This window comes from Opisthocomus hoazin, chromosome 21 (genome assembly GCF_030867145.1).
Source record: "Opisthocomus hoazin isolate bOpiHoa1 chromosome 21, bOpiHoa1.hap1, whole genome shotgun sequence".
Classification (NCBI taxonomy): domain Eukaryota; kingdom Metazoa; phylum Chordata; class Aves; order Opisthocomiformes; family Opisthocomidae; genus Opisthocomus; species Opisthocomus hoazin.
Window position 1 is genome coordinate 1,446,806 of NC_134434.1, and position 14,410 is coordinate 1,461,215.

A 14,410-nucleotide genomic window follows, 5' to 3' on the forward strand; every position below is an offset into this window, starting at 1 on the left:
ATTCCTAGCATGGCTTCGCCCTTGCGCAGGTTTCTTTTTCTGTCACGTCAGCTCGGGGTTTTGAAGGCTATTTTTACACAGACTGTAATGTAAAGATGTAGGCCACAAAGAAAGTTCTGAAAAATACATAGTTCAGGACTAGTTGTGGAAGAAAAGACGAAAGGAACAAGATATACAGTTAACTAGGACACAACAAAAGTGCTTCCACAAATGCGGTGTTAAAGAACATCATTAGAAAAAAAATTTTCAGGATTGTTTGGGGTTTTTTTACCTAATGGCCATAAAGGTCTGTAGAGTTTCAAGATAAACATGCATCAAAGAGTTTGTGTTTATTAGGTATGCATTTTTATTGACTTTGCTTGTGTTCCACCTTTCAAAAAGCAGAACTGAGACTTTTTTGTGATCACAGGACCAGCAAGTTCTACACACATACCACATGAGTATTCAGATCTGACTTAGAAATGTAGTATAGAATATATTAGTAGCGTGTGCCTGTGTGGCTGTCTTGCATCAAGATAAAGAGAGAGAATAAAGTTGCTGGGGAATTACGTGCACAAAGCTCTGTGAAGCAAGAATTAAAATGAATGAGATTAAATAGAAAATAACTACATCAGGAATATGTTAATAATTTAATTAAAGTCTACCAAAGTTCTACTGAACTATTCCACAATTAAGAAGCCCATCAACATGCTCTGTTCTACTTGGGAATTTTGCCACGGGTGAAACTACCTGTTTGGAAACGTTTCTTAATGCGTGAGAAAAATGGGGTCAGCTGAGAATGTGGTCTGATCGTTAACATTGACAATGTTGGACGAAGCTGTTTCCTCAGACAGGCAAAATTTTACCAATGTTTTAACGTATGTTTTCTTTACTGCAGTCTCATTTCTAGTGCACAAGATAAACATGAATATTGATCCTTTTGAAAAATGGGAGGGCAAGGTTTAGTACTCTTTTTTTTTCCCCCCAAGATTGTTTGCTATGTTTTCCTCTTCACGTAACTTCCAAGTCAAACAGAAACACAGAACAAAAGGTTCACTTAATAGCAGAGCAAGAAGCAACACAAAGGCCAGGACTGTGAAGGACTTAGTACCAAGGGTTAGTCTGACACATTAAGGAAACAGTTATATAGATTTTAACAGGTCTTTTGTATTATCCTTTTAAACTACCCTATAATTTTTTATCCAATTTGCAGAAGGGTATAAAAAATAAATACTACACTCTCTGGAGCAGCAGATATTGTTGACTGTAGCAGGCAGAGTCAACATCTTTCCCATAAGGCACCCGTGCCTTACTGTTTACCTTGTAGGAGAATGCACAAAACACCTCGTTACCTCCTGAGCCTGTGGCCCTTTACACCACCAAGGCTTTGCACAAACCCAGCTCAGTTTGATGTTCTAAAATAAGAGTGCACTATCACTTTAAAGGTTCAGTACCAAAAGATACGGAAAATCCTTCTGCTATCAGTAGCTTCACATAGCGAGCAAGATCAGAATCTGCTTTCTCTCCAGCAGCAATTAAAACTACGCATAGTGAAAAGGCAATGCATTTTTTTCTGACGAAAACAATGGAAGACAAACTTCTTTCTTTTCTTGCATTACTTATTGCATGACACTTTCCTACTGAGTAAATGCATTTGAGTACTTTGAGCTTGCAAACAGAAGGTGATTGCATTTATGTGATACTATGTCCTACAACTGTAAATGGTTATACTTGAAGCATACGCTTTTAAATGTGAGAAGATACTGGGTTTGCATGTGAACCAGACAATATCCTGAACTGCACTAAAGAATTTCACACAGCGTTGCAGCGGTACTTCCCATAGCCAAGCACAGCCTACTGTACAATCTTGGCAACTCAGAATGTCTCCAGAAATAAGAAGAAAAAAATGGTTCCAGTATTTCATTCTGATGTCATCTGAGTAGATGGCAAATATAAGACACTTGTATTCTTCCTGTAGTAAGCAAATGCCCATAAAAGAAGTGCGCATTAAAAGTTGTTAGTAGTGGTGGTGTGTGTGGACACTTTGCAGAAAAGAAATGGGCATGGACATGTCAGGTCCCGAATCTAGACAGGTGCATGTGGCTACTCTTCCCTTGTGCGTACACTCACAGCAAGAAAACTAGTGCTTCCCTTCAACCTAAGAAGGCTGATAAAAGGGAGAGACCTTGCATTTTTTAGATTGAAGATCTTGGATTTCATCCTGCCTGGTGACAAGTCTGTGTGCCCATGCAGGAGCGTTTTATAGTCTCGCTTCAAATGTTCACCCCTCCCCGCAGGTCAGAAATGGGGCACGTCCGGTACTTCGCTGCATTCCCAGTATTCTTTATCTGCAGTTACGGAGGGAAATTCTCTTTTAAAACAGTCAATACAACCTCATTACAAGCACTGCATTTTTATGAGGGGGAAATGAGACAGGCAAATGTTACGCCTGTTCATGAATTTGCCTCTTATCGTTTCGCCTCTCTGCTCTACAGAGAGTTATTTGATTCATATTAGGGGTTATTTGGGTCACTTTTACCTTAAGAGAGAAAATAATGGTAACCTAATTTGAGATTTGTACCAATTTCAGTAAGAAAATGGATTCTGAATATTTTGCATAGTTGCTATGTTTAACTGAGCGTTCAGTGAAGCGTGAGTTTCCAAATGTGAATAAGCGGCTTTAAACCATGTTCCCCTACTTGTTTTTAAACTATATTTGTTACTTATGATTAGGAATTTTATGTCATTCATACGCAGTGTGCTGAAGCTGAATTCGATACACTGACCTTCTTCCACCTAATTAAGCTAAACTTGGTATTTAATTATTATGTATGCAAAGTCAAGCAGAAAAACTAAGGAGCATTTATAAATAAGAACATTGTGTTTTATTCGCGATGAATAGGAATATTTGTGTTTATTACTTTTCATAAGAAACTTAATACTGCTTACTTTGAGTTGGAATAAACACAAAAAAGAGAGCATCTGTATCAAAGTTTAAAAACCACAACAATCAAAAGCTATTTAATCTCATCCATTTAGTTCTATTGCACAGTCTGTTCAGTGTAACTTTTTACAACATACTGTGCAAAAAAACAGGGCATTTAAACTCAGTAATTAGTATTACAGATAAAATGACGCTGCAGCAATGTTAATTACTATAGTACTGATGTAGTGTAGGATATAATACATAATAGTCATGTCTTTAATTTTAAATTGAAGTGCAACAAAGCATATTATTGCTACACTTCCTCTTCTTAAAGTAAATGAACGTTATTCAAGTGTACCATTTGTATCCATGCAGAATGTTTTTAAATAAATCACAATTCTACTTTAACTCAAACTGGCATATTTCACTTTCTAAAGGCATAAATTAAGGAACCTCTTGCTATAGGAACTTCTCCTACAACAGTGGAAATTATGACAGAATTATATTCCATATGAAAAATTTTCACAATCACTTTCTTTTTCATTACAGCAGCTGTAAATCAGTTTGCAAATGAAGCGCAACATTCGGTCTTTTTAAAAATAAAGATTAATCTTGAAGAGCATTACAGCTATTTGAGGTGTACTAGGAACTAGAGATATATGATCAAATTGTAATTAGTTCTTTACTGCTATGGCTAAAATATCTGGCAACTATAAACATAAAATATTCATAACAAAACAAAGAGACTTGCAGAGGAGGACGATGAAGGCTTTTACCTGCAGCTCCAGCAGGAGCAGGGCTCCCTATTTATGAATAATTATATCACTGCTTTTGCAGCACCTTTCCTTTTGGGTATCTTTGTTATAAATATTAAAAGGAAAAAATGAGTTAAATTTCAGATTTGTTCAAGGGTACTTAAATAATTTATGTCATCTGAAATGTTCCCATTTTCAGTGCAGAAATTTTGTAATGAAGCCATTATTCAGACCTTGCATACAAGATACTCTAAAATCCTACTTATTTAGAAGAAGAATAATCCTATTCATTGTGTTAACATGTGCCCCTGGCTAAAATATGTATATATGGAGTTAGCAAAATATTTAAATATATAGTAGAAGATTCACAGCAGAAGTTGAAGTATAACCTCCGGTTGTGTATTTCATCTCACAACAAGAAGATATATTGCTACATTTAAAAAAAGGTGTGTAAAGAGCAAAATCTTGACATTCGTACAACTAGTTTCTAGGATTTACAAATTATTTTGAAAAAATGCTTTTTTCCCCCCCCACCATTTTGTTTAGGTCAGTGGGACGATGTATAACACAGGGAGACATGTATCTCTGCGATTAGACAAAGAGCATTTGGTCAACATCTCCGGAGGACCGATGACGTATAGTCACCGCTTAGAGGAAATCCGGTTACACTTTGGAAGCGAAGACAGCCAGGGATCAGAGCACCTGCTCAATGGACAGGCTTTCTCTGGGGAGGTACGTCAATGTATTTGGAGTTACAAATGAACCAGTATGAATTACTCACTTTCCATTTCTGCCTGAAGGTATTTGCAAACTAATTTGTACTCATAAAAATTGTTTCCCTTTATCCATTCTGAAAATCAGAGAATTACTTTTTTTTTTCAAATTGTAACTCATATCTAAAAGTGAAACTGTGGTATTTATTGTATGCACAGACACCCTATATTCTCATATGCACTATTTACAAAGTAATCAAGTATCTTTTGATGGGTCCTTTATATCCCTAGTAAACGCGAAGACAAGATTAGCCACAAAGTAGTACTGAAAGTGCTTCAATTTCTTATAAGAAGTGCTACTTTTGCTATGCATTGGTGTGTAACACTGTACATTGAGTATCATTCTGCCTTTGATTCATATAAAAATAAGGTGATACTTCATTTTAAAGATGGTTCCACAGAAATCTGTTGGTCTGCTCAAGAAATAAAGTTAACTCCATAAATACACCCTAGCAGAACTGGTACTTGCCTCATATTTTAAATACACATCTGTAAGTGTCCCAGAAAAGACTGTAATTTAATGATCATGATAGCTATTGCAGGATAGCCCATTACTCTTGCTGGGTAAATATTTCGGTCTTGTACATGGAGTACTTTTTCAAGACGCATAGTAGAGTTTGCAGACTTTCTGGTAAACAAAGCAGAATCTTTCCATTCTTCTTATGTAGGAGCATTTCTACACAGAAGAAATGCACGGGTTTTGTAGTACCCCATCCTCCATCAGCTTGTGCCATGCCTGTGAACTATCTAGCACGCAGCTCTACTCCACAAATCTTAAAAAATAAAATAATACTTCAGAATAACTATACATTACTCTAGGGATTATTTTTAAAGATACTCAAAGTATCCTTTTACCATTCTTTCTGAAGACAAAAACGAATAGTTTTTCATAATAAAGCACTTATTTTTGTGGAGGTGAATAATCAAATTACCATCTGTACTATCTATCACAGACTCTGGTGATGAGTCAGTTAATGCATGGCATTTTCTTTGGCACTGTGCAACAGCAGTTATTTAAGAGTGGGAAATTAATTGCAGAGTTGTCAAATGATGGTGTTATAATTGATGGTAATCATTTGCTTTGTTTTATAAGCTACATAGTTGTATAATACAGCCAGTGGCAGCTTTTTCATGAAATTATTCATGTCTTACACAACTGACTTCTGGTTGCCTTCATCAAAGTCTATGATAAGTGAACATACAATGTATTACTCCTTTTAGAGCTGAAAGTTAAGTATGCTGTAGTAACTAAGGTCTTTGCTTTGCTACTCAGATTTACGGAAGAGCAATACTCAAACAAAAGCAGGTTTACGAACAAGAAAGCAAAGATCTGGTTGAAACACATCATATCAAGTGCAATGGTATATCAGCATAATTTCAGATATTTTTAAAAAAGTTTTTAAGTTATAAATTCATCAGTCACAGACTATAACGAAAGGTAAAAACATAGAGCATTGTTTTGCAATACTTTATGTTAATACTTAACTAGGCTCTTCCCATTCTGAAAGTAGGAGTTTTGAAGTACGAGTAACATTTGGTATTATTTGCTAACAGAGACCTCAAGTTTTTCTTAATAAAAGCAGAAAACCTAGCTAATTGGAAACTGCTGTCAGTCATTTAGTCATGCAAAGCTGAATCCACAGTGTATGCAGGATTCATCTAGTTAACTGAATTCCTCCTGCAGTGAGTAGAAGGAGACTAGCATCTTCAGAGGATGATCGTTCCTAACAGGCAGACACGCATCTTTTAGGACATCTCCATCACTTTGTGGTGATGCCTCTCCCTTGACAACAGAGACAAACAACAGGCCAAGTAGCTTAGACTAGACACCTCTGTTTCAGACGGCGAGATGAATTCTGTCCTTTGAGGATGTGTTTTTCAGAATTTCAGATGGCCATTTTGGACAGCTGGACAATTCCAATAAGGTCAAGTATTAATTACTAATTTGAACCTGCATCTCGGCAGTTAAGTCTTATTTATAGAACACATACTGTTTCCAAAGTACAAGCACAGATTCAAACCAATCATGCTGAATAGCGTAGGTGCAAATTTTAACTAGAACAGGTAAGACAAGCAATGCATATTTGCTGGCTTAGACTTTAGCAGGTATAGGCAGAGACAACTCCTTGCAGCATTAGACTGTTTGACTGCCAATTGCACGCCAACTCCCCTGACACTGCCTTGTTACTGCTGTTCTTATTTGTGTTGGACAAACCCACTGTGGGTTTTACCAAAACTGCTGTTTTGCTGTGCAAATAACTCCCAAGGATAAAATTACCCAAGAAGTGTGATCCATTCCAACAGATCACAATCAGCTCATTCCTACTGCTCTTTCCCTCCACTCCCATCCGTACCTGTCCCCTCATTTTCACTGAGGTCTCCAACGCACGTTAAAGTCAGCACATTGCAGAGAGAGAAGGGGAACTTTGGGAGAGGTCAGGGGAGAGAGCGGTACCTTTCCCTCCCAGCACCAGAAACTATTAGATTGGCCCAAACATGAAATCAAATACAACTGCAGACAAGGCAGAAGCTTTTAAACAGCCCCAACAAATCTTGAATCAGCTGCAATCTCCTTTACATACCTGGAAATCCCACCTAACATCCATACTAAGCAAGAAGTTTGTTCTCAGGGACTTTTTTTGCCTGCTGAAGTTGTACTGCAAATGGGCAGGCACTCAGAGCAAGCTAGAAAGCACTGGAGTTGTACCATGGAATGAAAAAAAAGGTAGAAATGGCCAATTGCTTCAAAATATACTGTGGTCTGAATGATACCGAGAGGCTTGTAATTTCCAGGCGTTAACATTTAACTAGATGTTAAAGGCTGTCAAGAGAGATCTCTACAATAATCTGGTTACCTTTTAGCCTCTAATTATCACTTCAGGAGGCAGAATAACTGAACTAATGCTTTAACAGTTTGAGTGTAAGGGCTTTAAAACTGTGTATCAGATTATCATCAATATAAGAACGGCAAGCTTTGGAATGCTTAGGTAAATAAGTCAGGCATTTACCTGTCTCTGATACATACTGGAGTGTGTTTAATTCCCCATTCTTTCCATAAGCATCCTACTGTATTATAATGATTAGAAGAAAATCTTGGCTCAAGCAAAGTCCCCAACTAAGACACCAATCATTTGTGTCTGCTGCCTAATGTCTCCATGCAAAACAGGTTTTAATACTTCAGAGTCCATATCATTTAATGAGAAACACCATCTTCCTTCCTTTCAGACAGCAGCAGGACAAAATACAGCAGAATTTACCAGAGCGCTGCTGTTCAGGCACTGTCTACCTTGTTAAAATAAAAAGGTAACAACCTCTTAAAATGTTCCTGGTGAAAATGGGACCCTTTAACTTTACCGTGTGGCAAAGTCATAAAAACCCCTACCAATTTTTTTTTCCCCAAGTAGAAAAATGAAAAATGTGCTGCAGGAGACCTCCAGCCACTTTATGGCTGTGTATCGTAGTGACCTTATCAATGTAAAGGCAGAAAGTCAGGGAGCTTAATTATTTGGGGTTTTGCACTTTTCACAATCTCAGTAGCTAGAGACTTTCAAACAAGAGACCATAGTCCACAACACATGAGAAACAACAGAATTCTTCCCTGCCCACCAAGTCACCCTTCAAAAACCCATTGACAGAGATTATAACACACAATGGTTTCATCCACTACATAAGTAAAATGAAAGCCAGAATACTATCTAGATAAATGAATACATATTGCAAACTATTCACACAGTTTGGAACTGAGATTTACCTTTGGTGCTTCTGAAAGCCACTAAGAAAACAGAAAAAAAATACAACAAAATGGGAATCAAAGGGGGAGACTGGAAATTCTGAAATACCAGCCTCCATCTACTACTGGAATTTCTTTAGATGCAGACATATTCTGTTTGAGTGGGGAACTTCTAGTGATTACTGTAAAGGATTACTTATCAGAGAGATCAGCATTGCAAATCCAACTTCTGATATTTTTAGAAGCAGGACTGTCAGATAGACAGCCTATGAGAAGCATCCGGCCAGCTGGGATAATTTAATCCAGCCTGCTGCAGAATTAGTCTGAATTGTTAAATCAGAAACAGTGGCTCTGTCACTGAGACCTGCTGTACAGCTTTGGCTTGCCGGTGTGGTTCCAAAGAGCCTCCCCAAAAATCCTAATGTTGGTACTGCTTATACAAAAGAAAAAAAAAAAAACAAAAACAAAAAAACACACACAGAAAAACAAACAAACACACACAACCAACCAAAAGCCCTTTACTGGATATGTACTATGACTTTAGTTATGCTGGGAGAACAGAACAAGTCATGGCCAATTAGTTTGTCAGAAGAAACGGCAAGTATGGGCCAACTCTATATTGTATTACTTGTTACAAGCCATTTACATCTCCCTTTATTTGATAAGGTTTGTATCTCCTTCCCCAAAATTTCATCACCTAGAAGGCGAATTTTCAGTTGTGCTTCCCATGTGGAGTGTGGCTTGGAATCTGCCTCCTTTTCTAACCTATGGGTCACTTCGCACAAAAGCCCTTGTTTTCTCTACACCGTTCCCTACACTTACCCAGCATTCAGATTCCTCTCCCACGTGTGTTTTTCTGTTCTGTTCTCTATAGGAAGCTGCACTGATGAGAGGATTTGTGAGTCTAGCACAGCTCTACATCACATTGTTATAGTATGTAGTCCTTCCTGTTCCTCAGGAAGGGAGCGTTTAATGAGCTAGCAATGTCCCTGAGCAGAGAGGACAGGAATGTCCTGCTCCTTCACAGCCGCGTTCCTACAGGTAGTTACAACACTGAAGCAGAGCTTGTAAGCCCGCCCCTGCTACACCTCGTAATGCTGGCACTCCTGCCAACTGCTTGCAGAAGGGAGTTTGAAATTCAGATCTGTCAGTTGCCACAAGCCATCTGTATTACATTTTGGAGACTTTATTGGAAATGATGCAGGTCATTTTTAAGTATTTCAGCCAGAAGATAAGTTTACCGTACTCCGGTGCTTATTAATGTTGAAAAATAAGCCTCTGAGGAAAGTACCAGATGAGTGAACACATGTCTAATGGAAGGGTGGTTTAGTAAAATCTCTATAACCTTCAGATTAATGTTCAGCTTCAGAGGAGAAAGTCAATAGGATAATGAATTAAATTGCTATAGGAACAGAATATAAATCAGGAAGAGGTGGTGGTATTGTCATCACTACAGCATAAGGAGACTATTCACATGACTAATTCAAAATCAGTGGGAGGTGAACAAGTGCATTGGTTGCTAGAATGCACCTCTGTCCACCCTAAAGGTTACAGGTGGTTTCACCTGAAATTTTGTAAAATATTCATATCCATCAAAAGTGGGGTTAAAGTCCAAAAGACACATAGTTGTCAACACATGCTTATTGTATTTTTCTAAACCAAAATCAATTTTGTATTTTAAGTTAAATGGGGTTTTATTGCTGGTTTCTATATATAAAAAAAAGGGAGATTGAACAATGTGTTAGCACAAATTGAGGGCTGTTCACTACCTGACTGTGGTCTGCTCATTTAAGAGCTCTGACCCATCCAGTGGAAATTCCTTCCCACCCTCTATTGACTTTGTAAGGAAATTAGGCTCTTCAACAGAAATGTGTTTTAGTAGCAGGTTGCCTGGTCTGTCTCCCCTCTAAAACTACGCAGAGATGAAATGGCTGCCTCTCCTTCTGGACACCAGAGCCCTTCAAATTTAAAAGCATAGTCCCTAGGAAAAAACCAAAAAGCATGGTCCAAGGAAGAACACTGCCAAGATAACCTAGACAGCAAAACTTGCAGGGGGGCATACTGGAAGCCTAGGTTATTTTATAAAGGGAAATTTATCAAAACATTTTTAAATGTTATCAAAAGACTTCCCAAGGTGAAATGAGATGACAAATCAACATGCTGAGCAAAAGTTGCATTGACTTCGGAGTCATTAAGGTGCTATGGCTAATGCACTTACTTACTGTATCAGAAACCAGCAACAGAACAGTAGGTGACTATAGAACAGTATAAATAGAATAGGAAGATAAAAGATAATGCTTTAATTTACTGTATATTGATCTGTCAGATATGGGTCATACTATTCCAGAACCACTGCATGAAGCAATACACAGTAATTAACACTACTAGCCTGTTTGCACAGCCATGGAATTCCGATTATGCAGGCTGTGAACCTGTCAGACTGCGGCCTCACTTCCCAGGACAGTGGCTGAGAGCAAGCGGAATGAAATGCTCTGAGACTCCTGGGCAAAGCAGAAAACCCGACCATCCCTGATGGTCCCTGTAAAAGTGCAATAGTTAAACAAGCCCTCTGCACATCGACAGGTACGTCACACGGAGCTGCTCTCGCAGGGACAGGCGCGCAGTGCCTCTCAGCTCTGCGGAGCCCAGGCGGCTCGCAGTGCAGCCACGCTCCTGCGGTCCTGCAAGGCAGCTCAGCACCAGCCTTCTGCCTCAACTTGGGTAGTTTCAATGAGAGCAAAGGGCAGAGGAGTTTGGGGCACGTAGCAGTGGAACAAGTAAACTTAGCCCCCAGTGGCTACACAGGAACGTATAAAGGGACAAACCTCAAGATAATTTGCATCTGCAGGTTTCATGAGATACTGCAAATAATTTCCCAAAATCTAATATTGAAGATCTGAATGCTGGAGCTTTTTTCCCCATATTTCTCATATTATTTTGTTCTCACTCTTGTGTACTTATATTTCTTAAACAATTCAAAACATCTGAGTTACACACATTTAACTGCTACTTTGTTGATAGATAAGAAACAGGTTTGCAGATAAAAATGCAAACTAATTGCAAACTAAAACCCAATCCCATTTACTTGATTTCATTTTCCATTAGATTTTTGTAGGGGTGTTTTTTTGTGGGAGATTTTCAGCATTACATACCTTTACATGAATCATGGACAGAATTGTGGGGAGAGGACATGACAGAGAGTGATTCCTTGAAACCAAAAGCTGAAAGGGGGTGGAAAGGCAGGCAGTAACTGAACTGCATAAACATCCACAGCTACCTGGCAGCAACCACAACTTTAAAGTACCGGTCAGAATAATATGTTGACATCCAGGTCTTCTGCAAGCAGCAAATAGGCAATATTTAAAATAGAGGAAGTTTCTCCTTTTGAACTAGTCTGCTGGAAACTGAGAAAGATGACTTTCCAGGAATATGGAACAGAATTTTTTGTGGTGTATTTTACATCAAAGTGCAGTAAACTTCCTACATGGGCTATGTGCTAAAAATGCATCTTAATCCTTAGTGACCTCCAAAAGCAGTTTCATCTTTAACACCTGAAGTAGAATAGTTGACTTTTAACTTATGTTCCTTCCTGGGTTTTTTGGCTAGACAGTCATCCTGAAGTCATGGGTAACATCCACTTGTTAAATAACAAATCCCAAAACTCAACAGCCAGGAGAAGTTGTAGAATCAAGTGAAGGTGTAGCAACTGTAAATCATGGATCATAAATATATAAATAGAAAAAATACACAGCAAATACAACTCATTTTTCTGTGATTGGCTGCATTGCTAGGCAGCACCAGTTTACTCTTGCAGTCACGGTCTTACATTTAGTGCTGTGGTAGTCATACTGCCATTTTTAAAAGAAAATTAGATTCTAGAAATAGCCTGTTTTATCCTTCCCTTAGGAAAAAACCTTAATTACACAAATCAAGTTGTATAAGGTCCAAACTTTATATCAGCAATAAAGAATTTTACTTCATGTATAATCAGTTTCTCATATCATAAATACCATTCATGTTATTTTTTTAGCTTTCTAAAAGTTGATTAGCAGTGGAAATACAAATGAGGTTTTTGACTTCTTTGCAAGGGGAAGAATTTACCTATAGTTTATACTATCGGTCTGTGTGTGCATTTTATGATAGCACAGATAAAACTGGAAAAGTTTAATGGTTTTGTTTGAAGCAAACTGTAATAGGATGTTTCTCTTGGTGTATAAACCGTGGAAGTTTAGTTATTGCACCAACAGGGAGTCGGGATCGGACCTAGATACAGCTACAGCTCTTCATAGAATACAAAGTAAGAAAGATGGGGGGAGAACTACGTATTTACTTCTTTCAGCAGAAAATCTAACAATAACATATAATTGAAAGGAACAGTCATTTAATTTTATAATCCCAAACAATCATTAGATACCATCTGGAGTTTGAATGATGCTTTAGAACAAGTGTTTAACCACTTATAAAAATCTGAGACTAAATTTTGGGTACCCGAGCAGGATTTTGATCTGTGTTTTAGGCTTGCATTTTTCATTTTATCAGATTGCAGAGGGATTTGTGTGGTCATTGCAGATGAAAAATTACAGTTCACTGTCACATCAAATAAAGGAAAGACATTTTCAGAGGTCTTTTAGTATGTCATCATTTTGATTATTTAGACCTGGTAAAATTGCCCAATACAAATTTCATTAAGTCTTTCTGGAATAATCGAATACGTTAACATTTCAGCCAAGAAATGATACAGAGATCAACTAATTTCTGCAGATTATTACTTGATTTCTAGAAAGCATTGTTAAATATTTAACTATTTGAAAATGTTGTATATAATGTTGAAGGGAGTTATTCTTAAAGCAATGAATGAAAGGCTGTTGAAGTTAAGGTACCAGCTGCCGCACGGCACCGACGTTCTCTCTATGATTGCCACTGGTGTGCAATAGGAGTACCACTCTCAAGTCAGTTACAGCAAGACTCAGAAGTGTTTCTGCAAATGTTTGCTTATCCATCACCTAAGTCTGAAAGCATCCAAATTCCCTAGATTTCTCAATGTTTTACCAAAGCATGTTATTCCCCTTGGATTCTGCATAGGAAATTCTAGGTGCCTAATACAAGGAGCTCCATTTCTAGGGCCCAGTATTTTTGCTTCTGTATATTGCCTTCTGGAGATTTTTTGATACAAGCTCCATCGATACTGTCTGCTATATACTGAAATTTAATAAACTGTACATGCAGACTTTTAGAGTGGGTTGCTTTTGGTTTAGGGGGTTTTTTTCTTCTTCTTCTTTTCCATTATCTACACATATTTGGGTGTTCCTTGCCAGAAAACTTTTCTTCTTTGGAAACTACTTTTCTGAATCTTATGGACTACCCATCCGTTAGCAGAATTGTAAGAGCTGTCCAAACAAATCGCAGGCTCCATGACAATTTCAGCTTATATTAACATAGCATGTAACAGAGCACAGTATCTGCTGCATGGAATAATAAATACTGAATTTCTTAGATACTGAGTGAAACAGATCCCTTTAGTAATAAATATATTTTTGCACATGTTTACTGTTCAGTTACCAACTGTTCTCTTTTTGGGAGGGAGGGAGGACTGGAAGAGAGTGTCAATGTACTGAGAGCCCAGTCTGTCACAGACTATAATCTAAATCCCTTTGGTGCCTCAATTTTAAAATCCAGCATCATAAAGCAATAAGGTGGAGTTTTTGTGCTTAGAGTAGCAGCTGTAGGATTTGCTCTTTTAAACCACTGGGACATTAAAACATTCAGCACTCCGAATCTCCTGTGTCACTTATGAAGTATTCATTTTGCCTCATTCCAAATTATTATCATTTGCTTGGGGTGACTTTACTTGGTATGGGACGATTCTTCTTTAATTAACGAGTAATTTACCTCTGCAGCCAAAAAAATAGGTTCAATGTGAAATGGTTTTTATGTTACTTGGTAATGATTATTCCTTTACACTTCTCACAAATTTTAACCTTTTCCCCAAATATATTTAATCTAACATTTCAGAGAAAGGAGGGGTCAGACTAACTTCTTACACAAAAGCTCTTGCAGCTATTATAGACAACTGCAAAAGAAAATAAAAAGCAAGCATATGTGAATTTTTATTATCTTTGCAATTTACCAAAACAATAAAAAAACAGTGAGCAATTACTGTAAACATACCCTGGACAAAACTCTTGTGAAAGCAATGGGCCTTTGTCTAAGGTAAAACTGTATGATTTGTTATTTATGTACGAAACAT

General features: G+C 37.7%; 1 protein-coding gene across 4 annotated transcripts in view; it reads left to right on the forward strand.

Moving 5' to 3' along the window:
- CA10 (carbonic anhydrase 10) overlaps positions 1-14,410 on the forward strand; it is a 206,399-nt gene that overhangs the window by 158,544 nt on the left and 33,445 nt on the right. For 3 of the 4 annotated variants that reach the window (XM_075441361.1, XM_075441363.1, XM_075441362.1), the window contains exon 5: positions 4,207-4,392. The exons of the other annotated variant lie outside the window; for it this stretch is intronic. In XM_075441361.1, the coding sequence (XP_075297476.1) occupies positions 4,207-4,392 (186 nt within the window). The remainder of the gene's footprint in view (positions 1-4,206; positions 4,393-14,410) is intronic. 4 annotated transcript variants of the gene reach the window in all.